Source organism: Myotis yumanensis, unplaced genomic scaffold (genome assembly GCF_028538775.1).
Source record: "Myotis yumanensis isolate MYYU_CA2020_CCGP unplaced genomic scaffold, mMyoYum1.0.hap1 SCAF_17, whole genome shotgun sequence".
Taxonomy (NCBI): domain Eukaryota; kingdom Metazoa; phylum Chordata; class Mammalia; order Chiroptera; family Vespertilionidae; genus Myotis; species Myotis yumanensis.
The window spans coordinates 34,700,594-34,727,974 of NW_027223768.1; the positions used below are offsets into that span (position 1 = coordinate 34,700,594).

The 27,381-nt window shown below is 44.0% G+C and overlaps 2 protein-coding genes and 2 long non-coding RNA genes across 6 annotated transcripts in view; 3 read left to right on the top strand and 1 right to left on the bottom strand.

The window, feature by feature from the left end:
- Positions 1 to 15,799, top strand: part of DSTYK (dual serine/threonine and tyrosine protein kinase) — a 55,986-nt gene extending 40,187 nt beyond the window's left edge. Inside the window, exons 5-13 of the mRNA XM_070397664.1 lie at positions 83 to 166; positions 1,289 to 1,465; positions 2,325 to 2,454; positions 2,806 to 2,962; positions 3,404 to 3,536; positions 4,837 to 4,950; positions 9,651 to 9,765; positions 12,264 to 12,398; positions 12,746 to 15,799. Of these exons, the coding sequence (XP_070253765.1) occupies positions 83 to 166; positions 1,289 to 1,465; positions 2,325 to 2,454; positions 2,806 to 2,962; positions 3,404 to 3,536; positions 4,837 to 4,950; positions 9,651 to 9,765; positions 12,264 to 12,398; positions 12,746 to 12,933 (1,233 nt within the window). The 3' untranslated portion in view covers positions 12,934 to 15,799. The remainder of the gene's footprint in view (positions 1 to 82; positions 167 to 1,288; positions 1,466 to 2,324; positions 2,455 to 2,805; positions 2,963 to 3,403; positions 3,537 to 4,836; positions 4,951 to 9,650; positions 9,766 to 12,263; positions 12,399 to 12,745) is intronic.
- LOC138996446 (uncharacterized) lies at positions 22 to 23,084 on the bottom strand. Of its 2 annotated transcripts, none has more exons than XR_011468759.1 (5): positions 23,014 to 23,084; positions 18,481 to 18,582; positions 8,395 to 8,437; positions 4,848 to 5,017; positions 22 to 145 (listed from the first exon to the last, which is right to left on the bottom strand). It is a non-coding gene; the product is annotated as an uncharacterized lncRNA (long non-coding RNA). The 2 variants fall into 2 exon arrangements; XR_011468760.1 differs by having other exon boundaries at positions 22,992 to 23,054.
- LOC138995375 (uncharacterized) lies at positions 15,833 to 17,376 on the top strand. The gene is made up of 2 exons (XR_011468619.1): positions 15,833 to 16,062; positions 16,912 to 17,376. It is a non-coding gene; the product is annotated as an uncharacterized lncRNA (long non-coding RNA).
- Positions 23,085 to 23,331: 247 nt separating the features above from the next.
- RBBP5 (RB binding protein 5, histone lysine methyltransferase complex subunit) overlaps positions 23,332 to 27,381 on the top strand; it is a 28,119-nt gene continuing 24,069 nt past the window's right edge. For both annotated transcript variants that reach the window (XM_070396471.1, XM_070396472.1), the window contains exon 1: positions 23,332 to 23,505. In XM_070396471.1, the coding sequence (XP_070252572.1) occupies positions 23,487 to 23,505 (19 nt within the window). In that variant the 5' untranslated portion in view covers positions 23,332 to 23,486. The remainder of the gene's footprint in view (positions 23,506 to 27,381) is intronic.

Genomic DNA, 27,381 nt, shown 5'->3' on the forward strand with positions numbered 1-27,381 from the left:
TTCTTGAAGTAAATATCATTTATTGCCTTTTGTAAAAAACCACTTAGGGCATACTGATTTTCTTCTGTGTGTTCTCTTCCAGATCTTAAATGCTGCCTATCATGTGGAAGTCACGTTTCACTCAGGTTCCTCGGTTACAAGGATGCTGTGGGAGCAAATCAAACAGGTAGAGGTTGCTTAGAGAAAAAATGGTCAGCCTTCAGTTGACTCGAATGAATCTTAGTCACAATACCTAGGATCTGTTAGTGTGAGGTGGCCATTTTCCCTAGTCTGCCTTTCTGGGAGAATTCTGGTTCTTGCTTATTCTGATGTAATTATTAACATTGCTACCTTGAACTCCTAAAAGTGGTGTATTTAAGTTCTATTTTATGGAGCCGTAAGACTGCTTCACTAGCTTTTTCATATTTCTTTGTCCAAATCTAAATGTTTTCTCAGAACCAGGCTTTATTGCCTGAGGCCATATGTGGTTCCTTTTAAATGGAGTTATTTACTAACTTCACAGAGGGATTTATCAGGTACTTCCTGGTACTGGATATAATGTATTGAGAGTTTGTGAGCACGTACACTAGGCCTACTGTTCTTTAATGCTTTCCTTTGGGCTGAGCCCTGATTTTGAAGTAGATAGAATTAGAGTGGAGTCTTAGACTTCATAGGGCTTCTGTCTTAAGAATGGATAAACCAGCCATGGCGGGGTAGCTCAGTTGGTTAGAACATCATCCTGACCCTTCAAGGTTGTGTGTTCGTTTAATCTTCAGTCAGGGCACATACAAGAATCAACCAAGGAATGCACAAATAAGTGGAACAACAAATCAGTGTTTCTCTCTCTCCCTCTCTTTCCCCTTTCCACCTCTCTCTTCCTCTCTCCTTTCCTCCTTCCCTCTCCCCCTTCCTCTCTAAATCAATTTAAGAAAGGAAGGAAGGAAGGAAGAAAAAGGAAGGAAGGAAGGGAGGGAGGGAGGGAGGGAGGGAGGGAGGAAAAGGAAGGAAGGAAGGAAGCCAGCCGTGAATGGTGAGGTTCAGGTGGTTGGGCATCGTCCCATATACCTAAAGGTTGCTGGTTTGATTCCCAGTCAGGGCACATGCCCAGGTTGCAGGCTTGATTCCCAGTAGGGGGAGTGCAGGAGGCAGCTGATCTATGCTTTACTCTTCATTGATGTTTCTCTCTCTCCCTCTTCCTTCCTCTAAAAAAATCAATTAAAAATATTTTTAAAAGAATGGAAAGGGTCTGGTGTATTTTAGTGGTTTCTGTCTCCCATCCTCAATGTTCTTATTATTCTTGTCCTGGCAGATCATCCAGCGCATCACGTGGGTGAGCCCACCTGCCATCACAATAGAATGGAAGAGGAAGGTGGCCCAGGAAGCCATTGAGAGCCTCAGTGCCTCCAAGTTGGCCAAAAGCATTTGCAGCCAGTTCCGGACCCGGCTCAATAGTTCTCATGAGGCTTTTGCAGCCTCCTTGAGGCAGGTGGGTATGTAGGGAGGGAGATACTGCTGGGTCAAGCAGAGAAGAACCTCATCCATTGGGGAATATTTTACTCCTGTTCACATAATTTTTAAGAAGTCATATATATATATATATATATATATATATATATTTTTTTTTTTAATTCTGTTAAAGGGTGTCTGGCCCACAGGCCATATAAGGCCCATGAAATCATTTGGTCTGGCCCTGCCAAGGCATTAGGAGTGAATTAATTAAATGTTTGACCAAATGTAGAAAACATAGGCTAATTTTCAAGTTGATAATTTTGTATGGCCTGTGAATGATGTTATAAATATCCAAATGGCCCTTGGCAGGAAAAAGGTTTCCCACCCTCTACGTTAAGGATAATACCACATCACAGGAAGTTTTGTTAATAAGTTTTTCATGTGGATATTTTTCTATTTTAACTCTAGGGAGAATGCAGGGAATCAGTTAATTTCTCCCCGTTTCATTGAATAAGGAATAAAAATCGAGGGGCAGGAATTTTGTGTAAGTTTATGAAGAATTTTAGGATTGATGACAGAAAGGGATGACTATCCAACTTCAATACTAATTTGTAATTATATGACATCTGCTTGTCCCTTTGGTGTGTGTGTGAGAGAATATGTGTTATGTGTGTGTGCTGGGTGAGAGTGGGTAGATGTGATATGCATCCAGGAGGAAAAATTACTACTTGTTGAGAGCCCATTATGACTAATCTCTGAGCTAAATATCTTACATACATCTTATTTAATTCTCACAGTTATTCTGATGAGGCAGATATTATTCTTATACAACAGGGGAGGAAGCCAGAGCTAGGACTTAACTAGGTCATGTCTTCTTTGTGTGTGTGTCCTCCCAGCTGGAAGCTGGCCACTCAGGCCGGTTGGAGAAAACTGAGGATCTGTGGCTGAAGGTTCGGAAAGATCATGCCCCCCGCCTGGCGCGCCTTTCTCTGGAGAGCCGTTCTTTACAGGATGTCCTGCTGCATCGTGAGTCTTTTTTTCCACAAGTAAATTGGAGGAGGGTTCTCCTGTTCAGCCTTGGAGAATCCCAGTGTCCAAAACTGCGGCCTTGCGAAGCTGCCTAGCACTCCCTGATGTGTTGTTGCATTCCTGAAGTGTGTGTGGTTCTGCTATTTATGTACTCCAAAGAACGTGACCGAAGTCTATTTCCATCAAACCAGTTAGGTTACTTTCTGCTGGCTTAGAATGACATCAGAATCTTTCCCAAGCATAGTTAGGACTTCCTGCCTCTAGGCAGGTCCATGGCTAAGAATTTTGGGGAGGTTGCCCAGCAAGTTCCCATCCCTCCTGCCTTATCTCTGTCTCTGTACCTTGTAGATAAACCTAAACTGGGACAGGAACTGGGCCGAGGCCAGTATGGTGTGGTGTACCTCTGTGACAACTGGGGGGGACACTTCCCTTGTGCCCTCAAGTCGGTTGTTCCTCCCGATGAGAAGCACTGGAATGACCTGGCCCTGGAGTTTCACTACATGAGGTGGGTAGGGTCTCGTTCACCTCGGTGGGAACAAATCCAGAGAAGAAGCCAGAGCCTGGCATAAATTTTGTACCAAGAGCTACAGCATGCCGGGTCTTTCCACACCCAGGTCTAAGAATGTGGTGGACCAGTATTTGCATGTCTGGTCTGAAACTGCTCTCTTCAAGGTCTTTACGTTCTTTGGCTGCCCTTTCCCAACATCCTAACTTCTCAGACTCATCCTTTCATTTGACTTTCTTCCTTAGTTCTTAATACCTTAGTTCTTAATCAATTTTTAGATTCCATAATTCTTTGTCCTTGTTTGAGAAGCCATTCTCTGTGCCCTCTCTCTGTACTGAGGGCCATTACCTATGGGCATAGACTAAGCATGTCTTCAGGGTGTTCCTTCCCACATGGTGGCATGCTGTGCATTATAGCCCAGACCTCTCTCCTTCCTGCCAGGTCTCTGCCGAAGCATGAGCGGTTGGTGGACCTCCACGGTTCTGTCATCGACTACAATTACGGTGGTGGCTCCAGCATTGCCGTGCTGCTCATTATGGAGCGGCTCCACCGGGACCTCTACACTGGGCTGAAGGTGAGGCGAGGCAGGGAGAGTGAGGTCCAGCTGACGGCCAGATCCGCAGGTTCCTGCCTGGCCTTTCATCCTTTCTTGTTTGTTTAGAGCTTCAACCCTTTATAAGACATTGTTGGAATAATCAACCTTTATTACCCTTATTTCCAAAAAATCTTTAAAAAATTTTCAGAATCTATTTTTTGGCCCAGTTCATATCCAGAATACTGTAACTTAACCACTTTTCCGTCCTGTGGTGGGGAAAATCTAGACTACTCAGAAGCACAGAAAAACTTCCTGTAACGCTGCTGTTCTTTCCCTTTTTGCTGTCAATGTATATCCAGTTTTTGTTGTTTAGTCAACACATATGTTTAATAGTGACTACTTTGTACAAGGCCCTTTATTAAGCACCATAGAATCAAAAAGTATAATTACCAGGACTTTGAAGAGAATTATAGTCAGTGAATATTCTATGAAGATGGGGCATTTGAGTGTAACAAGTACACATTGATGGCTAACATTTGGACAGTTAGGAAGAAGGGGCCATACCAGGGGGAGGAAATAGTGCAATGCCAAGAGCATTGGAAGGCCAGTAAGGACACTCATCAACATTGGAAGAGCTGGTTCATTTTGGAATTGTTGAGGGGGCAGGGGGTAACGTGTCAAGCAATGTTTGGAGCAAGTTATAGAGGACTGAAAATGTTCAGAGTTTCCATAGAATTCAAATTCTGTTAATAGATAGCAAGAAGCTATCAAAAGATTTTATTCAAGTGAAAGACCCTCAGTTGGATGCTGTGTTTCCCTCATCTAAAATAACCACCAAAAGGACTAGAGGTTTCTTTTGTCTATGACCGGAGCTTAGTAGAATGGGGGGAAAGCTAACCCAGGATATCTGGGTAGGCCCCTTCCCATAGATTTCTCCTGTACCAGTTTGCTTGGAAGCTTCCAGAAGTAGGACAGAAGAATCCTTAGAAATGCTTGCAGGAACCATGAGAAGTCAGTATGATGTTTAGGCATTAGAATGAGCTCATGGCTCTAATCATTTGGTTGCACTTCTCCTAGTCACATGTGGGGATTATCCAGCTGAAGTGCAGCCTCCAAGGGATTCTATCTGGCCTGCATAGCTTGCCCTTCTTTGCTTTTTCTTTACTTCCCTCTCCTAACTGATTTCCTCTTCCCCCTTTTTTTCCATCCACTTTTCTGTCCTTGTATACCCTAGTGCAGCCAGTCTTTCAGACCCCACACAAGGAACTCTTCGCTGGTGTAAGCAGATTGGATTGACAAGTTGTCTTGCTAGTGACAAATAAGCTTTTGTTTCCCCAAGGCTGGGCTGACCTTGAAGACACGTTTGCAGATAGCACTAGATGTGGTGGAAGGAATCCGCTTCCTGCACAGCCAGGGACTCGTCCACCGTGATATCAAACTGAAAAATGTGCTGGTAAGGAAGAGCTGCTTCTCCAGCAGAACGTGCTGCCTCTGGGTTAAGTGGTCTTTCTAGGAGAAGACTGGAGGGAAAGTAGTAGAGTTAATAGCAGAGTAGTTGGGTGGTATTTTGGACTTAAAGTTGAGTGGGGACTTGCATCAGAGACCCAGTTCATATTGCTTTAGGTTTTTTTCTCCCAACACTTGAAAACATTTAAACTTACAGAAAAATTAAAAGAGCAGTGCAATGAAAGCCTATATACTGTTCACCCAGATTCATATTCTTTATTTTTCCTAGTGGTCTCTCTACACACACACACACACACACACACACGTTTTTTATGAAAATAAATTGCAGATAACCTGTCATTCCTAAATATAGACATACCTTGTTTTATTGTGCTTTGCTCAACACACTTCACAGATACTGTGTTTTTTATAAATTGAAGGTTTGTGACAACTTTGCCTTAAACAAGTGTACTGGTGCCTTTTTTCCAATAGCATTTGCTCACTTCATGTCGCTGTGTCACATTTTGGTAATTTTTGTTGTTATATTTGTTATGGTGATCTGTGATTAATGACCTTGGATGTTACTATTGAAATCGTCTTGGGGCACCACAAGCCACACCCGTATATGGTGATAAACAATTATTAAATGTGTGTGTTTTGACTGCTCTACTGATTCCCTGACACACAACAATGTTGAAATTAGGCCAATTAATAACCTCACAATGACCTCAAAGTGTTCAGGTGAAAGGAAACATCACCCATCTCTCACTTTAAATTAAAAGCTAGAAATGATTAAGCTCAGTGAGGAAGGCACATTGGAAGTCAAGAGGCCAAAAGCTGGGCCTCTTGTGCTGGTTAGTTAAATTGTGAATGCAAAGGAAAAGTTCGCGAAGGAAAGGAAAAGTGCGGCCCAGTGAACACACATATGCTAAGAAAGCAAAACAGCCTATTGCTGATGAGGAGAATGGTCTAGAGGTCTGGATGGAAGATTAAACCAGCCACATTTCCTTAAGTCAAAGCCTAATCCAGAGCAAGGTCCTAGTTCTTTCCAGTTCTTTTCAAGGCTGAGAGAGGTGAGGAAGCTGCAGACAAAAAGTTTGAAGCTAGCACAGGTAGGTTCACAGGGTTTAAGGAAAAACTCTGAAGCAGCAAGTGCCGATGTAGCAACCGCAGCACGTTGTCCAGAAGATCTAGCTAAGATAATTAATGAAGGTGGCTACACTAGACAACAGATTTTTCAGTGTACATGAAACAGCCTTCTATTGGAAGATGAGGCCATCTATGAGGTTCTCAGCTAGAGAAGACCATGGCTGGCTTCAAAGGTTCAAAGGACAGGCTGACTCTCTTGTTAGGGGCTAATGCAGCTGGTGACTTCAAGTTGAAGCCACTGATCATTTACCATTCTGAAAATCCTAGAGCCCTTAAGAATCACACTAAATCTATTCTGCCTGTGCTCTGTAAGTGGAACCACAAAGCCTGGATGACAGCACATCTGTTTACATGTTGGCTCAATATTTTAAGCCCACTGTTGAGACCCACTGCTCAGAAAAAAAGATTCCTTTTAAAATATTACTGCTCTGCCCTAACCAGTTTGGCTCAGTGGATAGAGCGTCGGCCTGCGGACTCAAGGGTCCCGGGTTCGATTCCGGTCAAGGGCATGTACCTTGGTTGCGGGCATATCCCCAGTGGGGAGTGTGCAGGAGGCAGCTGATCGATGTCTCTCTCATCAGTGTTTCTAACTCTCTATCCCTCTCCCTTCCTCTCTGTAAAAAATCAATAAAATATTTTTAAAAATAAATAAATAAAATATTACTGCTCAGTGACATGTTCCTGGTTATCCAAGAGCTCTGATGGAGATGTATAAGGAGATTAATGTTGTTTTCATACCTGCTAACAAAACATCCATTCTATAACCGATGGAACAAGGAATAATTTAATAGCAGGGTTTGAGAGGACTGACTTGAATTTTGAAAGCAGTTCCATGGTGGGTAAATGCTATCAAACAGCATCACATGCTACAGAGAAATTGTTAGTGAGAAGAATCAATTGATGCAGCAAACGTCATTGTTGTTTTAAGAAATTGCTGCCGGCACTACCCTAATCAATCAGCAGCTATCAACATTGAGGCAAGACCCTGCACCAGCAAAAAGATTACAACTCACTGAAATCTCAGATGATGGTTAGCATTTTTTGCTGTTGTTCATATCTCTTCAGTGAGATCATTGTGCATGTCATTGGAGGTAGAGCTAGCACAGTCCTTCCAGCATAGCCCCTCTCCTCAGGACTCCAGCGCTTTCAGACAGATTCTGGGAGGGCAGGGAGAGCCGAGGAGAACTCAGGGAGTTGGGACCAGCCCCACAGAAGAAACCTGGGGTATGGGATCTAGGGGCAATGTACAAGGGGCGTGGTCCCCAGATCTAGCCCTAGCCTCCTTGACTGACTACGGGAGTCAGGATAAGGGCAGAGCTCCATACCCAAGTCACCAGTCAGCTGGTAATAGCGTCAGGATATGGGGGCAGGGCTCAACCCATGCCCCAGGCCCCCTCTGCTGATGAGGGGGGTACTCTGGGGTGAAGAAACACCTTTCGTGTTTGCTCCTTTGCAGTGGGCAGGGCAGCTAGAAGTAGAGGAGCTGCAGTCATTCCCTGGGAACAGTCAAGGGGCACCCTGGATGGCAGTGTAAGGAGGTGGTGTGACTGGGAGGTGAACCACATCCTCCTAGGCTGGGGGGCTTGAAGGCACTGAGGAGGCGAAGGTCAAGCAGTGAACTGTTAGGAACAGGGCCAGCTCCGTGTTATGCTCTGTGGCATGCTCCGTGGTGGGCCAACAAGTTGATCTCATGCTGCCGCTGCTGTTGCTGCAGCCAGAGTTTAGCTCGTGGATGATGGAATGTGCAACAGTAGTTAAAGAGGATGAGGACAGTCCAGAGCGGCCAGAACCACCAGAGCTCGTAGTAGTAGGTGCAGCAGCCAGGCTCCCTGTAGCGGTGACCACTCTCACAGAAGTAGGGCTGGTTGTTCACTCCTATGCAAAGCTCTCAAAGCTGTCATGTGACACCCGCAGTGCCCCTCAGGCCTTCTCGCTGCTGGCCCGAACCATGCCTCCACCTATACAGTTCCCTAAAGACTCCAGCCTCCTCTACCACCAGCCACCCCGCCCCTGCCACCTCTGCTGCTACTGCCATGGCCCCTGCCCAGCCCATCTGCACTACTGCCACCATCAGTCTGAGGCCAAAGCTCCCATCCTGATGGTTAGCATTTTTTACCAATAAAGTATTTTTTAATTAATGTACATACCTTGTTTTTTAAAAGATATATTGCTATTGCACACTTAACAGACTTACAGTATAATATAAAAATAGCTTTCATGTGCACTGGGAAACCAAAAACTTCATGTGACTTGCTTTATTGCAATATTATATTGGCTTTATAGAAGTGTTCTGGAACCGTACCTGCAATATCTCTGAGGTATGCCTGTACTTCAGCTTGTATCTCCTAAAAAAAAAAAAAAGGGACATCTTCTATGTAATTAAAATGCCATATCATGCCCACTGGCATGGCTCATGGTTGAGCATTGACCTATGAACCAGGAGGTCACTGTTCGATTCCCGGTCAGGGCACATGATTGGTTGCAGGCTCGATCCCCAGTGTGGGGTGTGCAGGAGGCAGCTGATCAATGATTCTCTCTCATCATTGATGTTCTATCTTTCCCTCTCTCTTCCTCTCAGAAATCAATGAAAATATATTTTTTAAAATGCCATTATCACACCGGAGAAATTTAACATTGATACAGTACTATTAGTTAATATACTGTTTGTATTAACATTTTCCAGTTGTCCCAAGTATGTCCCATTATCTCACATACAGTCTATTTATTTGATCTAAGATCCAAGCCAAGGATCATACAGTGCATTTTGTTGTCATATTTCTTTAGCCTCCTTTAATCTAGAATAGGTCTTCCGCCATTTTCGCTTTGTGACAGTGATATTTTTAAGGATTCCAAGTCTTGTTATTGCTTAGGGTTTGATCAGAAATACTGGACTAAGATGGGTAAATGCTCCTTAAAATGTCATGAGACTCTTATCTAAATTACAAAGAATCTTTTGACGTACTCCTCTCAAGAACAGATTGGATTATTCTTGGGTTGTCTCTGGCATCACTTAAATGATGTGTAAAGACATAGCAATTTGGGGGAAAGGAAAGATCTTCTTAAAAGTATAGGCTGAAATCTAAGAGGCTTCTCAATTACCAAATCAGACACAGGTTTATTTACTTGGACCTTTAGGAAAGGAAACTACAGGGAATTCCAGAAACTTCCTTCAGCTGCCCAGAGGACCTCAGTGTTCTTACTTAGAGCTTTGTTTCCTGGTGCCTGGAGGTCAGAGGATAATAATCAGGAACTGAAATACTTTCCACAGTGTTCTTCACTTATTCATTCTTCCAAGATTTGTCAAGCTCCTGAAAGTGTGGGGCACTATGCTAAGTGCTGGGAACCCCAAGATGAAAAGGGCAGTCCCCCCATGAGGTTGCTTACAGTCTGGGGAGAAGATACTATTGGGAATGAATCTGGAGACAGGGAGGCAGGAGGCAGGATTGGTTAAGTACTGCTATGAGGTAGACACCTACTTGCGAGTTTGGGGATGCAGCTGAGCTGAATGCTCTGTGCAGGATCAGACACAGGGTGACTCTTACCCTGTTTTGTTGGCAGTTGGACAAGCAGAACCGAGCCAAGATCACTGACTTAGGATTCTGCAAGCCAGAGGCCATGATGTCAGGCAGCATTGTGGGGACGCCAATCCATATGGCCCCTGAACTTTTCACAGGTAAGCTGGAGGGCAGGGAGTGGGTTTGGCTGGGGCTCTGTACTCTGACCTGAGTGCTACCCTTTGAACTACGGGCAGTGTCCACAAGTAGTCCTGGCAGATCCAGCACAGGCAAGGGAGAAAGGAGAACAGGAGAAACTAAGACCAGTGGGGGGAAAGTAAAGAGGAAAAGGGGCCAGAAAGAAAAGTGCAAATAGGAGTCGCCAACTATTCTTTTGGATGTCTCTCTGGGCCATAACTGCCATAATAACCAATTATTTAATCATAAGGAATGGATTGAATAACTCCTATACTATGTTAGGAGTTGTTGCCTATCATTAAAGAACTTATAGATAGCAGAGATATACTGACAGAGGTAAAATAACTAAGAGGGCAGTATAAGATAACATGTGATAAAGTGCTAAGTTAAATGCTACATGATGTAATGTTGGTATTCAGAAAAGGGATAAATGAAGGTTGAAATGTCTGATAGTTTTGTGGTAGAGGTAATATTTTAGTTAGAGCTTGAGTCTGATCTGGAAAAATTGGTAAGTGGGAAAGGAATTCATATTTATTAAGTATATTCTTTGAGCTAAGCAGCATATATTTTTCATATATTTTATTCCATTTAATCCTCACTAGAATTCTGCAGTGATATTGATGCATTTTTGTGTCTATATTATGGATAAAGTTAGGTCAAGGCCAGATTGCTAAAGAATCCACCCAGGACACTGAGCTAGCAAGTCATGGAACTAGAAGTGGAATCGAGGTCTTTCTGTTTCTAGTGTCTAACCATGTATCATGAAAGAAAGAAATTCTGGAAGCTGAGGAATGGAAAATAGGGAAAAATGCAGAATAGAAATAAGCATGACAGGAAAGAAATCCATTGGGGGAATACTAGCAAACCAAGTTGGAGAGAAAATGCAATGAACTTGAAATTCACACAGGAGTGAAGAATTAATGTTGAAGAAGTAAGGTGCTGTTGCACTCTTGAGCAGGTAAGGAATGAAAAATGTTTATGGAAGATTAGCTTAGCAGCAGTAGGTAGAGGGAACGTGAGTGGCAAGAACCAACATAGGGAAATGGAGGCTGTCTTCATGATTAGGTTGTGCTGAAACAAAAAACAGTGACAGATTTAAGATAATTCAGAGGAGAAATGGGCAAGTTTTTTAAAAGTTGATATGAGTGATGAACAGAAACAATCACTCCAAGGTTTGATCCTGAGTAGATGAGGAGGGGTTGTATGATTGTTGGGGAAAATGGAAGGTAATCACAGATAACTTAGTGGCATTGGTAGTAGTTAAATTAGCAATATATCTGAATCCTCTCATCAGCCTCGTGCACAAATCCTCCCCCAGCCCTTCACTGAGTGATCCACATAAGAATTAGGACTTACCTGGAGGGCTATAGTCCTGCCCACATCGAACAAAGTTCACAGTCATCCTTTTTCTTTCTCTAGACTTACTTTTTAAAATTAAATTTCTGCAGAACCAAGTAATAGAAGCTCTAAGCCAAACTAGAAATAAACCATTTAGATGTCGCCAAAACCCGTTTGGCTCAGTGGATAGAGCATCGGCCTGTGGACTGAAAGGTCCCGGGTTCCATTCTGGTCAAGGGCATGTACCTGGGTTGTGGGCACATCCCCCGTGGGAGATGTGCAGGAGGCAGCTGGTCGATGTTTCTCTCCCATCGATGTTTCTAACTATCTATCTCTCTCCCTTCCTCTCTGTAAAAAATCAATAAAATATATTAAAAAAAAAAAAAAACCATTTAGATGTCTATTAATATAAAACAGATACCTAAATTGTGAGAGAATCATTGGAATACTGAATCTCAATGAAAGTGAAATACATCTAGTAAAACATGGATTAATTTCACAAATAAAACAATAACTCAAAGAAGCCAAATACAGCACCGCACGTATGATATGGTTCTATATAAATAAAGTTCAAAACTAAAGAAAAAAATTAAATTTCTGTTTCCCCTGCTATCATGTTTTTTTGGCTACTTCGTATTTAAATTCTTTGGATTGTTTCTACTGCAGTCCATTCTGTTGCTGTCAGAATAATCTTTCTAAAATACTTTTCTTCATGTCGTCTACTGCTCTGAAGCATAAATGACTTCTGTTGTCCACTGACTCCTGATTCTTCTGTCTGCCTATAAAAATCTTTATACTCTGGTTCCAACTTGCCCACCCACCTGTATTTCTAACTTTATTTCCCTAATATGACCTTAATCTTTTTGACTGTCCCATTAAAATAAAAGGCATGTTTTCCTTCTCCTTTGTCAAGTTCTAGTCTTGGGTCTCTTAATACCTAGCTTTAGCCTTCACTGCCATAGTTCTTTTTATTATAAAATGGGCATTATGAATGTGTCCTGCCTAATAGGGTTGTTATGAGAGATAATGGATGCTAAAAGCTTTAGAAAAAAGTGTGTAAAGACCTCTGCAGGTGCAAGTTAGTGGTGATGCTATTGATGTCTCTCCCTGGCTCACTGTATGTCACCCCTTCTTGCTGTAGGGAAGTATGATAATTCCGTGGATGTCTACGCTTTTGGCATTCTTTTCTGGTATATCTGCTCAGGCTCTGTCAAGCTCCCTGAGGCATTTGAGAGGTGTGCCAGCAAAGACCATCTCTGGAACAATGTGCGGAGAGGTAAGAGCCACAAGCCCTACTTTGTCCAAACTCCCCTGTTAAGAGCAGACTGAGACCAGGCACTGCAGCAGGGCCTCCCATCAGGCAACACGTTACGGAACTATCTCAAAAAGGCTTTTCTTTAAAATTTCCAACTCTTCAACTTGCTATGCCAGTGTGTTCCAGTTTACCATCACTGTTACTATTAGGTTCCAACCTAGGTATTTGCAGTTGAAGTCAAAGCTTATTGCATTCTTGAGCATCCTGATCCCCAACTGGGTCATTAGCCTGAGAGCTGAGCATGCCTGTTTGTTGTATTGGTCGCCCTCTCACTAACTTTGGTCTTATTTCCATGCTTCTTTCTCTAGGGGCCCGCCCCGAACGCCTTCCTGTGTTTGATGAGGAGTGCTGGCAGCTGATGGAAGCGTGTTGGGATGGCGACCCCTCTCAGAGACCTCTCTTGGGCATTGTCCAGCCCATGCTCCAGGGCATCATGGACCGGCTATGCAAGTCCAATTCTGAGCAGCCAAACAGAGGGCTAGATGATTCTACTTGAAAGCAAAGACCTTTCTCTTTTACTCTCTATTTCTTTCCTTCCCCCACCTTTTGGCCATGGGAAGAATTTGACAGTTGTTTTTTAAGAGAGCTCCCAGGGGAACTGATGCTTGCTGGGCAGCTTGAGACCTCCCCAGGCAGAGGTGACTCCTGGATAGTGCTGTCCGAATGGCTGAGCATATTCAGCAGTTCACTGATGCCTCAAGCTATTTCTTTAGCAAAATATTGTCTAGGACATGGGTAAAAGGCTGAAGAAAGCAATGTTCTGGCCTCAGAACTGAAAAGGAGGTAAATGTTACCATTGTCTGTTTTACTGTATGTTTCTAAGACAAGTGGAACACTGCATTGGCAATAGTATTAAAAACTATAATTTTCATAGTTTTGGCATTAGCTAGGGATAGTTTGGTTCTATCCAGTTGTCAGAACCATTAGAAAATGTAAGCTCGGTTCTGGAATTGTGAAAACATAGGCGCAAAAACTTAATGTGCGGATACTGAGACCCAGAGATCTCCTGTTGCAATAGCCAGAGGCCCCAGCGATAAAGCTAGAAACAAAGCTCTCTGTTCCTTCCAATGCCAGTGTGTTTACACTTACCGGACCACATAGCCCTGACTTCTGGGAGAGTACTTCACAGTTACATCACCAAGAGGCCACAAAGACAAAAGTGTGTGCGTGCGTGTGCGCGAGCTATTGGATTTTGAGTTACCGCTACTCCTAAAACAGAATCTCTTCTACCCTTGGGTCTTCATTTTTTTTTCTCTCTTCATCCTCAAGATGAGGAAGCGCCAGTTAACAAGATACTTAGGGGTGAGTGTCTGAGTAAAATTGACTCAGTGTTAAGTATTTGGTGAGACTGAGAAGTGGACAGTGATCTGGAGGCCGTGGGTCTCCATACAAACCCGTTAGATGGATACCAGCTTGTTTTTTAAAACTTAAAAAAACACCCCAGAAACTCTTCCTTTTGAGTTTGAATCTAACACACTGATGTTTTTGAACTTGATCGTTGAGCTTTTAACCAGGGTTTCTTCTGCCACTTGTCCCTTCTTTTTTCCTTATTTTAAATGTTAGCAGAAAAGAACCAGATGGACGAGAAGAGCACTTTTTGTAGTTCCGTGTGTGCCCCTTTCCCCTGGGTGTTAGTGCCTGGGGAGGGCCCCTCCCTTGCATTCAGAAGGTGGGTGGTGGTCTTTGGGAGAGTTTGCCACAAAGTGTGCATCAGAAGAGAAATTCTTATGCCAGTCAAAGGAAGGGGAACAATTTAAACATTGGTGCATCTCAGATCTTCATTTCAAGCCTCCCTCAACTATTCAAATAGTCCATTCGATTTAGAAAAAGAGGTAGGTGAGGGAATGGACAGTGGAGTGAGTAACTGCTCCATCTGCCTAAGCTCCAAGCACTGTGGTCTGACCCTGTGCCTAGTCCCGAACTGGGAAACCAGGACCCGGAGTAGGTGTGTAAGATAATGGGCAGGTTGGCTGCTGGAATTTTCTAGGGTTGTCACAGTGTCCATCTCTCAAACATTAACGGTATACATGGAGTCTACAAAAAATTTTTCATATAACTTTAAAAAATATTTTTTTATTGATTTCAGAGGAAAGGAGAGGGAGAGAGAGATAGAAATATCAATAATGAGAGAGAATCATTGAGCAGCTGCCTCCTGCTTGCCCCCCACTAGGGATCAAGCCCACAGCCTGAGCATGTGCCCTGACCAGGAATCGAACTGTGACCTCCTGGTTCATAGGTTGACGCTCAACCACTGAGCAACATCAGCCGGGCTCATATAACTTTTAAAGTTCAGTTTTTAACTCTGGCTCTCCTGGGCTCTGATTATGACATGTGTGAGTATAGTAGCCCCTTGAGCCCTTGTAGCCCTTTAGAAGCCCATATAGAATCCTAAAAACCTTTGGACTTGCAAATGACAGGTTGACTGACCCAGCGTCTTTGGGTTCTGTAGGCTCCAGCCTTGTTTGGTGGAATGTTCAGTGTATCTCTTAGAATTTTTAACACTTATTTACTTCAAATAACTCTATTCTTGTCAGCATTAACTCGTTGCCCTTCCGGGGACTATGATGGGCCTTCCAGGAAGCCATGTTTCAAGTTTAAAAAGTAGAGGCGAGTAGTCTCTACTTGATGAAAAATCTGTGTAAGTCTTGTTCTGTATGACATTTCAAGAAAGCTTTATATAGTAGTTCCTTTTTCTAGAAATTTCAAGAAAGTTTTATATAGTTCCCTTTTCTAGTCATTTTAACTCTGACTATAATCAGGAGTCTGTGCTCCCATTATGGAGACCACATTCCTAACATTCTTAGGAGCCTTAGTTCATACCCCCATTCAGACAGGGGAGGTGAGGTTTTCCTCCCCCCGGAGTCCCTTTCAATTTCTCCCCGTGGCTTAGGGAGAAACTGAAAAACTCTCCAACATCAGTTTTCTAGCAGATTCCCCATATTTTTTGCCTGAGTGGGGAGGAAAGGGCTAATGGATGTGTAATTGTGTTACAGTTCATTAAGTTTTTTTTTAAAAAGGCATTCTGACAAAAGGTGCAGAATATTCCTGAAAGTCTTCAGGCTGTCAAAGCCCCATGTAGACACTTGGAGGTGTTATTTAAACACTCAGCAGGCTGAGTGCAGGAGTACATATGTGTAACACGTGTATACTGTGCTTTTGTTTTACAACATTGTTAGCAAATTTCAGATTTCTTTTTCCTTGGCACCCATTATTAAAGTAATGGAATGCCGTGAAATGTACTGTATTGTATATTACTTGGGAAGATACTAGGTATTAAAGAAGTTTGGTGGCAATTGGGCTGTCAAGGGCTCAGCAAGACCAAAGTCTGAAGATTTTACCTCCTAGCTTTGGGCTAGTGGTGAGGGGGCGGGGGGGGGGGGGGGGGGGGGCACAGAGAAGAATGAGACGAAATAATTACCCTGTGTTCTATTCTTCTAGTCAGTTTAATTATGGCAGTTTCCCCCAGCCCGAAAAGGATCACCTGGCCATTTTTAATGCCCTTGCAGTCTGATCACTTATGTTGCTTCAGAACTGAGTGGGGGACCTTCCTGCAGAGCAGTTGGAAGAATGGCGCCTGGAGCCAGGAGTGGCTGACCTGTGCCTAAGGAGCCAGCAGCAAAGCAAGGTCAGTCATGGGTGGAGGAATGCTCGCTTGGGTGAGGTTTCCACAGGATGCCCTAGCCCCTTGATCCTCTGCAAAGAGTAGCTCTGGAAAGTGCTGGTTCTTCCCAGACCAAAGAGTCACTTGTGACTACATCAGTTGCAGGGGGACAGAGCATAGGCAGCAGCCTCTCCTAATTTTTAACACTAAAAGTCAAGGAAACAGTGAAGAAAGGATACCTTACTACCACCGATATAGGGGCATGGTAGACCTCTCAACTAGTACCAGTCAGCTCTTCAATGCATTTTTTTTTTTTTTCATCTTTGCTTGAGCTGTCAAAGGTGTTGGAAACATTTTTTTGTTACTGGAGAAGTGGTTTGGGCTGCAACATGATACATGCACGGAATGACACTTTATGTTTTGGTTTTTATTCAGCACTGACAAACCAAGGGGGATTGGTGGTCACAGTAGCACTTGGGGGAATAGAGACACCCTCTGGTCTTGCTTTGGCAAGAAAGCATGCTTGGTGTTCTATCTGCCCAATCAGGGACCTTCAAACTCCACAGTGCATCAGAGCGGTCTCAACGGCCCTCCCAGAGTCCATTGCCAATAGAGGAGCTTCTTTGAGATTTCAAAGCTTGATTTTGGGATTTGCTGGCTCAAATAACCCACTTTCTCTTAAGAGAGGGAAAAAAAGAGAGGGTTTATCCTTCTAAATATGGAGGTGGGGTGGTTAGGGCTAGTGGAGGTTAATAGATAAGGAGGGAATAACCTTGAGAAACTTACATTGCAAACTCCCTTGGGGGTTTCAAGTAGCACTACTGTCCTTACAAGGGTTTTATTTTTAACTTCACCTGCTGTGTTAACATCCAGTCCAGCTGAGATGATGGCAGAGACTGTGAACACCTGGCACTGGGGAGGCCTTCCCCAGAGGGTTGAAAAGAAAATCGGTCTGGACAGCTTGTTGTCTTTGTCTTTATGTAATATTTTTGTTTGTTGTAAAGCACTAATGTTTATTACAGTGTTAAATAAAAGTGTAACATACTAAGTGTGTAGATAAAAGTGCAATAACTAGAGAAATTACTTTGGCACAAACTTCAGTCCTTATGCGCTCTCCTTTCTTGTGCTCCCCGTCTCTTTCCACACTGTTACATTTCCACATTGTTACAGCAGGACCCTGTTCATTGTGCGTATTTTTAAGAGACGCAATTAAGGGATAAGCCTTTGCTTCGTATAATTCTGAAGGGTTGGGTTTGGTTTTATAGAGTATTCTGTATACTTGTTTGGATGTACAAATAGCAGATGTGCTGTATAATAAAGACCGCATTAACGTTTTAAGTTCATGTGTGTTTGGCTTTTGTTTCCCCTGTGTCACCAGGACACTCCCTATTCTATCCCTGTTCCACGGGGACCTCTGCCGTCAGATGTCTTTCAGTTTGTCTTAGAGGTGGATACGGTAGAACATGCTGCTCCCCATAGATCACTCTTGATTCCGAGGTACTTGACATTAGCACGACCAGAAAGTGGGGCAAGGAAATGGGAGGTGGGACAGTGGAGAAGAGGGGGCAAGGTGTGGTGATAGCAATTTAGTTTTCAGAGCCTTTCCTAGGTTCATACACGTTTCTCCAGCTTCTTTCCAGCACAAACTTGCAGCATTCTGAGCTCATGCACAAGCCTAGCTCTTCTTTATCACACTGTGAGGGGATCCGGGGCTGGAATCTACATACCGGACCATCTGCATTTGGAATGTTTGAATTTTCTATTTAGGCTCACCCACCTTCTGATGTGCTTGTTAGGCAGTGCTCGGCAGGCACCAGCATTGGCCACTGCCAGCAGAGGGGCACTAGCTGTCGTCACCAGGAAGTGTCAGCAGGCTGCCCGCCACCTTCTGTAGGGTGTACTAGTTTGGGTTACTATTTCATGCTTATATGGCTGCATCACTTTGTGCTGTAACTGCTTGTGATTTGACTGCAATACAAGTTCAGCCAGGAGATGGCAGCACAACTTAAACAGCTTATGTGTTTTTTTATTGTCTTAAAGGAAAACCTAACGTTGAATCTCAGTGGTTCTCTGCCTTCCCCTACACAAAAGTCATGTAATGCGCATGAGCTTCTTACACTTGTGAAACTCTCACTAATCCCAGCCCGCCCTTCACAGCCAAATACACCCCATCTCACATGCTATACCCTGTGCTGTAGTATAGAGTTCATGTGAGTCCTCTTAACTTCCTCTCTAACCATTGCTACTTTGGAAAAAATAGCTTATAGTATAAGTATACATTTTTAGATTGTGTATGCTTTTCCAAGAACACATCGCTCCGCAGGCTTGTTACTTGAGTAAGGCAACTAGGGTTGCCTCCCTGGTCCTGTCATTGGGTGGGGTTCCAAGGGGAGAGTCCACCAAGTTTCTGAACACTGTTCAATTTAACTTAGAAATTTCTACCTTTAGTAGAATCCCAAGGTGTCCATGAAGTGCAGTTATCATGGGTGGCCACTGAACTGGTTGAGGTCTCTTAGGGGCTTCCTTAGGGATGGCATTTCAAATCTGGAAAAATAGACGTTATAAAACTAGCTATTCACCTGGGAAAAAAATAGACTCAAATCATGCACACAAAAAAGTATACTAAAGATCTAAATATTAAAGAGAACTATAAAGGAACTTGATAATGGTATACACGTTGAATATTTATTATATACTAGGCACTACTCTAAATTATATATATCTATCTATATATTTACATATATAGATACATAGATATATTCACTTAACCTTCACCAGAACCCCACTTTACTGATGAGAATATTAAATACCACAGACATGCAATTGATAAATGCCAGAGCTGGGATTTGAACCTAAGAAGTCCAGTTCCAGAACCTCTCATTCTACAACTAACTACTATGCTTTCTGCTTCCAGGAAAAAATGTGTGTAAGTATGTTCATTTACGGTTTGGAGGAAGGGAGAACTTTTTTGACTGTGATCAGAAACCCAAAAGCCATAAAGAAAAATGATAGAAATTATAAAGGACATATATACATCCAAAGACACCAAAAGCAAAATTAAGACAGATCATTAATTTGGAGAGAATAATTATATAACTGATAAAAACATTCATATTCCTAATATATGAAGAAACCAATAAAAAATAACAAATTGGCTAATTAAAAATTTGAAAAATATATTTATCCTCACCTAGTAACCAGGGGGAATGCATATGAAAACCAAAAAGATATTTCCATCTATCAGATTCCTGAAGATAAATATTAGAAACCTCTTTATAAGTGTGGGTTATGAGCACTACTTTCCTATATTATTGGGAAGTGAATATAGCCACAAAAGACCAATTTGTCAGTACCTAATATAAACATTTTAAATGTATTAACGCAGCTAATTAAATTATTTTCAAAGTTAATGTATTTTTAATTGAGTTTATTGGGTGACAGTTAATTATATAGGTTTCAAGTGTACAACTATAATACAACATCTGTATATTGTAGTGTATGTTTACAGCTAGTGGGAGGCAAGGACAAGACTAACTCCCATGTCCCCTCATTCCAAGGCCAGTTTCCCTTTTTTTTTTTTTTTTAAATATACTTTATTGATTTTTTACAGAGAGGAAGGGAGAGAGATAGATAGTTAGAAACATCGATGGAAGAGAAACATCGATCAGCTGCCTCCTGCACATCTCCCACTGGGGATGTGCCCACAACCCAGGTACATGCCCTTGACCGGAATCGAACCTGGGACCCCCCAGTCCGCAGGCCGACGCTCTATCCACTGAGCCAAACCGGCTTCGGCCAGTTTCCCTTTCTTAATTACGCTCCCCACTGGCCCTCTGAGTTGAAGAGGAGGCTGGCAAATGAGCTTCTTCATCTCTCTTCCAGCCATGGGTCTGGCAGAGCCTCACGTGTAGGACCCTCCATCCAATTCAGGCAAAAGGAGGAGTCTGTGGCAGCCGGTGTCACCCACCAAATTGCCCTGGGTTGCAAGAATAGCTTTGGAGGAGCTTGCTGAACCAGAAGCTGGGGCGAGGGGTGCAGGCCAGGGCAAGTGAAGGGACAGGCAGCCCGAGGATGCCGCCAAGTGCTCACAAAAGGTGGGGTTGGGGGGAGGGGAGTGAAGACCAGCTGGGCCCAAGTTTTCCCTGAGGTGTAACTTTGATAATTTGCTGCATTTCAATGACTACACCCAAGGAGGGGTTGGCTCCAAGAAGCAGAAGCCACTGTGATGGTGGGATTGTTAAAGAAAGAAAACGGAATGACAGTTGTTAAAAATGGACCATTGCGATAAATACTGGGACCACTGCAGTGGAATTTTACAGTGGGGAGCGAGATGGGGCTCAATTCTGAATACAGTGTGGGCAATTCATAGCCAAGAGATTTTAAAGTGTGGTAAAGTGTCCATATTAGAATTGATAAAATACAGTAGCTTGGAACTCTTCTTTGAACTCCAAGTCTGTATGGTCACTTGAATTTCCGACAGGTTCCTCAAACCCAATGTGTCCCAATCTGGACTCTTCATCTACCTTGCCAGAGCTGTTCCTTTCCCTGCATTCCCTGTTGTGGCAAATGGAGCCGCCCCAACTAGAAACATCTTAGTCATGCCAGTCTTCTGACCCTCTATCACAGTGATTCTCAACCTTCCTAATGCCACGACCCTTTAATACAGTTCCTCATGTTGTGGTGACCCCAATTTCATTGTTACAAATTGAACATAATTAAAGCACAGTGATTAATCACAAAAACACATTATATATGTGTTTTCCGATGGTCTTAGGTGACCCCTGTGAAAGGGTCGTTCGACCCCCAAAGGGGTCGCAACCCACAAGTTGAGAACCGCTGCTCTATCAGTTCTGTCTCTTCTCTCTTGAAGGCATTGCCTTCTCTCTTCCCTTTATCGTGGCTTTGAGTCAGGTCTTCCTCGTCTCTCCACAGGATTACAGCAGTAATCTCTTAATTACTCTCCATTCCTCTAATGAATCCCTACTCTACTCTGTCCTTGTTTTCTTTCTTAAGCAGCAATCTGATCTTATTCCTTGCTTTTAAAATCCTACAACATGAAGACTCTACCCAAAAAATAGGCAACGGATATGAAGAGGCCACCTCACAGAAGAGGAAAATACATGTGAAACATTGTTCATCTTCATTATGAAAACAAATGTAACAATGACATTATTCATCTATTCAATTGTCAGTTTGTGAGAACTGATGATAATGAATTGATTACAAGAGTGTTGAGAAATACTCCTATATATCATTGCTGGAGTACAATATTTTTGGATGACATTTTGGCAATGTTTTAGATATGTCAAAGAATGCAAATCGTCTACTATCTCTGAGCCTCAATTACTGCATTTGGTCAAATTGGGCTGATATCTACCTTAACGGCCTTAAAGAAGTGAGATAACAGGGGAAAGTGATCTATATAAAAGGCCAGTATGCTAAGTGTCCCTTTGCCCATCTGACATGTTCAGTGACCACCAGGGGGCAGACACTCAATGCAGGAGCTGCCGTGATGTGCACTGGCCATTTGTAGAGAAAGGGCAGCGCAGACTGGGAGCCAACAAAGCAACACTCAGCTTCCCCCAAGTAGGACACAGGCCCCACCACCACCACTCCCACCCCCCAGCAACACCCCATCAAATCACAGCTGACGCTGCCGAGACCCCGTGGCCAGCCCGGAAACGGTCGTTGTGGGTGCCCAGTAATGCTGTCATGTAGCAACACCTGGCTTCCTCTCCCTAGCGACTAGCCTCCTTGGAGTTTCTTCAGCCCAGAAACACGACTTGCTTTATAACCGGGTGGAAACATTTACACTTTAACCAAATGTCTGTGAATCGTTTTCCCAGGCCTCATCTCATTTGATCCTCACAGAAGTCCTGGAGTAGATAGATAGGAGGCTCCGTGGAATCCTTTTCTTTTCATTAGCCAGAAAATGGAGATTTAGAAAGCTTAGAAACTTGACCCGACTGAAAAGAAGTAAGAAATGGTGGACCTTGAAAATGACTTCAGGTTTTCACACCACATAGAATATAGTCAAACACTGCTGCAGTTAAATATTTTACCCTTTGTTCTCCCTGCATGATCTACAATAATAATCTGCGTCAGGTTGATATTTACTGCTGTGTTGCTGACAATTACCTGAAAGAGAAGTTGGGGTGCTTCACTGGGCTGGAAAAAGTTTAGCTAAATCAGAAAGCAGGTCTAATTAAACAAGTTTATTCTTGTTTAACTTTTCCCGCATGAAAGGCTGTTGACTTGTGCATACGCGTTACATATAAAGCTCTCGCTGGCGCCAATCACACGCCTGTGTTTCGATCTGTCATTGTCGATCACATATTTGGTCTACACTTCTATTATACAGAAAGGGCGGACAGCGATATTAAAAAATATTTCTTCTAATTAATTTCCTTTCAATTCATGCACCAGGCCGCTAGTTTGTAAATAATAGTAGCTGATATTCACGGGGCACTTGTTGTTCTATGTACTTCATATGTCACCTCATTTAATCTTCACAATAATTCTGTAAGTGCTACTATCTCTTCCATTTTACATAAAAGAAAACTGAGGCACAGAGAATAAAATATTGCCCAAAGGGTGGAGCTGGGATTCCTGGCGTTAAACCCACACAGGTGATCTGGCTTTTTGCAGCGACCTACAACGCAGTTGTTTTGTGATAGCCCACAGCATCCATAGTTGAAACTTGTTTGTACAGAATTTGCCTCCTCGTTAGTTACCATCAGCTGGCTGTCTCTAATTGCTTTGTGTATCTCATCACAGTCTGTCTGCACTCCGGGGTACTCAGCCCACCTCTCATTCCACTTCCTTTTCACTGCCCTGGTCAACCCTGGGAAAGCCTGAGGGAAAGGCCTAACAAACACTGTCGCGCATTTCTAGGGGATCAATGGCATATCGTTACAAATGTAAAGGCGGATACACAATAACTAGCTACATACAGGTGAGTACGAGGGGGCTGACCTTTCCAGCTTTCCTGTCAGTCGTGTTTGCCCGGAACCTTTCCTGCGGAGGCTGATGCTGCCGCCCGGGACAACACCGCTGAACACATAACAGAGCAGTCCTAGTCGTCTAACTATATGCCTGAAATTTCTAGCTCACGTACATAACCCGGGAAGAAACATCCTCAACTGCTTGCGCTTTTTAAAGTACTAAGGGACGAAAACACTTTTATCCCTTAATAAATATCATAATCAAACGATTTCGACAGAGCCTGTTTTCCTTTTTGGTTAGGCATATATTTGGACAGCCCACTTGAAACGAACAGGGAAGGCGGGGGAAGAAAGAGGAAGCCGAAGGGTCTTCTACACCAGAAAGTCTCCGGAGCTAGCGCCGGGCTATTCGCAGCGCCCCCGGCTTTGAGACGCAGTCTTAGAAGCCGGCGCGGGGTAGGCATCGTCGCTGGAGCTGAGACCAGGCGTCCAGAGTTCTCAGGGATGAACCTCGAGTTGCTCGGTAAGGAAGGCTATGGCTGCGGATTAGAGAAGAAGCCTTTGGTCCTGGAAGAGAGGGAGCCGGGCGGGAGGGGATTCAGGCTGCAGCCTGAGGTGCCTAGTTGTGCTGCGGGTCCCGGGGCGCTCCCGATGTGCAGCAGCAGCAGCAGCAGGAGGAAGCCAGCTTCTGCGCCCGCGGGATGCATCGCCGTTCCCGAGGCCACTTTCTCGTTCGTGTCGGAGAGCTAGGGGCAGTTTGTGACTTAGTTGTGCTGACAGGGACACAGGTGCTCAAGTGCCGCACAACAGGCGGGACCAGAGCTCCTGGAGAAGGAGGAATCGGAGGGAGCGAGGCTCGGGGCGAAGCTCTGAAGACTTGTCGGGGGGCATCTGGGTGTCGAGGCAGGTGAAGCCTTTTTGCAGAAACGCGGGAGGCCCAAGGAGGGGAACTTGGAGATCTTGCAGCGGTTCTCAACCTGTGGGTCGCGACCCCTTTGGCGGTCGAACGACCCTTTCACAGGGGTCGCCTGAGGCCATCCTGCATATCAGATATTTACATTACGATTCATAACAGTAGCAACATTACAGTTATGAAGTAGCAACGAAAATAATTTTATGGTTGGGTCACAACATGAGGAACTGTATTTAAAGGGCCAGAAGGTTGAGAACCACTAGTGGAAGCCCCCTCGTTGAACAGATGAAAAAAGGGCTCCGCGGGGCGCGACTTGAAGGCACTAAACAAGCAAATGGCACAATTGGCCCTGGCACCCAGTTACCCCGACTTCCCATGGGAGTCCCGCAGCCGCCAGGGACGGTGTGTCCGACACTGGGGTGCGAACTGCCGAGGTGCCTGCCTTCTGTCCCCCTCTCTCCGAGTCAGTTCCTCGTGTTTAAAAACCGTAGGCTCTTCCTTTCAGGCTTTCATTGTGTGTTTAGCACAGTAGCCCAGGGAGGCCTGAGTTCCCAGAACTCCTAAACGATTTGCTGTCTTTATGGATAGGTTTCTCTTTAAAATAAATAAATAAATAAAAATCAGAAGGTGGTTTTGGTTGTCCAAAGGGGCCACAAAGATTCTTTTTTTAAAAAAATATATATTTTATTGATTTTTCACAGAGAGGAAGGGAGAGGGATAGAGAGTTAGAAACATCCATGAGAGAGAAACATCGATCAGCTGCCTCCTGCACACTCCCTACTGAGGATGTGCCTGCAACCAAGGTATATGCCCTTGACCAGAATCGAACCCGGGACCCTTCAGTCCACAGGCTGACGCTCTGGTCAGGGCAAGATTCTTAAGAAATGGTCTTGCCGAAACCGGTTTGGCTCAGTGGATGGAGCGTCGGCCTGCAGACTGGAGGGTCCCAGGTTCGATTCCAGTCAAGGGCATGTGCCTGGGTTGCGGGCGCATCCCCAGTGGGGGATGTGCAGGAGGCAGCTGATCGATGTTTCTCTCTCATCGATGTTTCTAACTCTCTATCTCTCTCCCTTCCTCTCTGTAAAGAATCAATAAAATATATTAAAAAAAAAAAAAAAAGAAATGGTCTTTACCTTTAAGGAGATTTCTGTTAGGCAGAAAGGTTAAGAAGGCCATGTGAATAGCCATAAGCCTTATGGCATAAGGTATGGCAGAACACAGGAAGGCCTTTAAGAGTCCCTATGGAGCGCTGAGAGCATTCAGAAGGAGGAAGGAATGTCTCTGGGGCAGGGGAAGGAAGGGTATCGTGAACAGAAAGCCCGTGGAGGACTTGGGGTTTGGCGTGGACATTGACGATCGGTAAAGTATTGGCAGACTGTGGTGGGACAGCGGGGAGGGTGTTTCCCAGGAACGTGTGCCTGAAGGCATCAGCGGAAGGAGGCCCGGAGGATGTCCCTGGGGCCAGGTTGTGGGCATGTGAGTAAAGAGAAGGTCAGGGGGTGGGGTTGGTGCCCTCCGTTCTGGGGAGGCTCTTGAGTGCCCAGCTGGACAGTCTGTGCTTTTTAAGGAAGGGGTGGCAGATCCATGGAAGGGTTTTGACCTGGTAAGTAGCGCCAACAAAGCGGTGGGTTTCTTTTTAAGATTTATCGGACGACGTTGTTCATGGAGTCTTGGAGGGTGGAAACCAGGTTGCAGGGCTGAAGCAGAGGAGTGATGTGGGAGTGGAGCTGGGAACAGAAAGAGGAGATATCCCGGAAGCAGAGTGGACAGAATGTGGGAATCAGTGGCTTATGGCGGTGAGGTGCCGATGGGAGAAGAGACCGAGTGACGAAGGGTGGGAGCCCACAGTGGCGTTGCTGATAACGAGGAGAGTGGCAAAGGGCAGCATTTTGCATGTGGAGTGTGGATCTGTGGTTCAGGAGGTAGGGAAGCATTTGTGAGAGGGATTTGTAATCTTCCTTCAGGTGGGCTCCTTGAAACCTTGTGAGTAGGTGAGACCAAGGAAGTCAGTGGGAGGGGCAGAAAAGGAAACTGCTGAGGACCGAATCTCGGACAATTGCCTGTATTTAGGGGGTAGGAAGAGAAATCGATGATAATAAGTTAACTAACAGTTATATAGTACTTACTGTGAGCGAGGCATATTTTTAGGTGCTTTCCACATAGTTACCATACAGGTGGGTGTGGAGTCTGCCATAGAAGCCAGTTGCAGAGCGTTTGAGGCTGAGAGCTGGAAGAGGGCTGCTCTGTTTAGTCCGTAAGCAGCTTGGGGCCCCCTCAGCAACCTGAGCAGCAGAAACCAGCCTGCAATGATTTTAGGAAGGTGTGGGAGACAAAATGGAGGGAAAGAGTTGATCCTTAGTTTTAAAAACTAAAAATATAGAGGAAAGATGATAGGTACTAACCTTCAAAGAGATAGCACATGGGAAAGGTGGCTGTTTTTGTTTGTTTGTTGTGTGTTTTAAATACAGAAAATTCATGAGGGTGGAACTTAGGAAGGAATAGTGAGTATTGGAAGGTTATGCAGTTTAAAAGAAGGCTGGTTCTGCCCTGGCTGGTGTGGTTCAGTGGTTGGAGTGTGTGGGAGGCAACTGGCCACGGTGTTCTCTCTCACATGGATATTTCTCTCTTTATCTGTCTCTGTCTCTCTCTCTCTCTCTCCTCCCACTCTTTCTAAAAATCAATGGAAAAAAAGTATCCTTGGGTGAGGATTAACCAAAGAAACAAAAAGAATTAAAATAAAATTAAAGAAGGCAAGGTCCAAAAGGTACAACTCTCTATGGGGGTGACTCTGAGTTTTAAAGCAGGAAAGTCAGTGTTACAGAGAAAAAGAGAAAGGAGCAGGAATGATGTGGTTGTGGGAGCATGCTAAAGGATATCTGGACAGATGCAGGAAATGAATGATAATGTGTTCTTTTTTTTAAATTGATTTTTTACAGAGTGGAAGGGAGAGGGATAGAGAGTTAGAAACATCGATGAGAGAGAAACATCGATCAGCTGCCTCCTGCACACCCCCTACTGGGGTTGTGCCCGCAACCAAGGTACATGCCCTTGACCGGAATCAAACCCGGGACCCTGCTTCAGTCCTCAGGCTGACGCTCTAGCCACTGAGCCAAACCATTTAGGGCTGATAATGTGTTCTTAATGTGGACACTCAAGATATTAAGTCTGCAACCACTTTTTGAGCCTTTGAGGTGTGTCTGGCAGTATGCACTGGAGATACAAAGTTACATGCGTTTTTCAGACTTTTCCCACAACTCACAATAAACATGTATTTTCTATCATAACCCATTATTTAGTTACATATGTAACTAAGTTTCTCAAAATTACACTTAATCCTTGTTAACATTGTGTCCTTTGGTATCTGCTAATCTGTTAAAAAATGTGTGGCTCACTAAATCGATTTATCCATTTATGGTGGATTGGGTCCTACTGTTTGAAAAACATTGAAATAAGATACAGCCTTTGCCCTGGATAAATATATAGAAC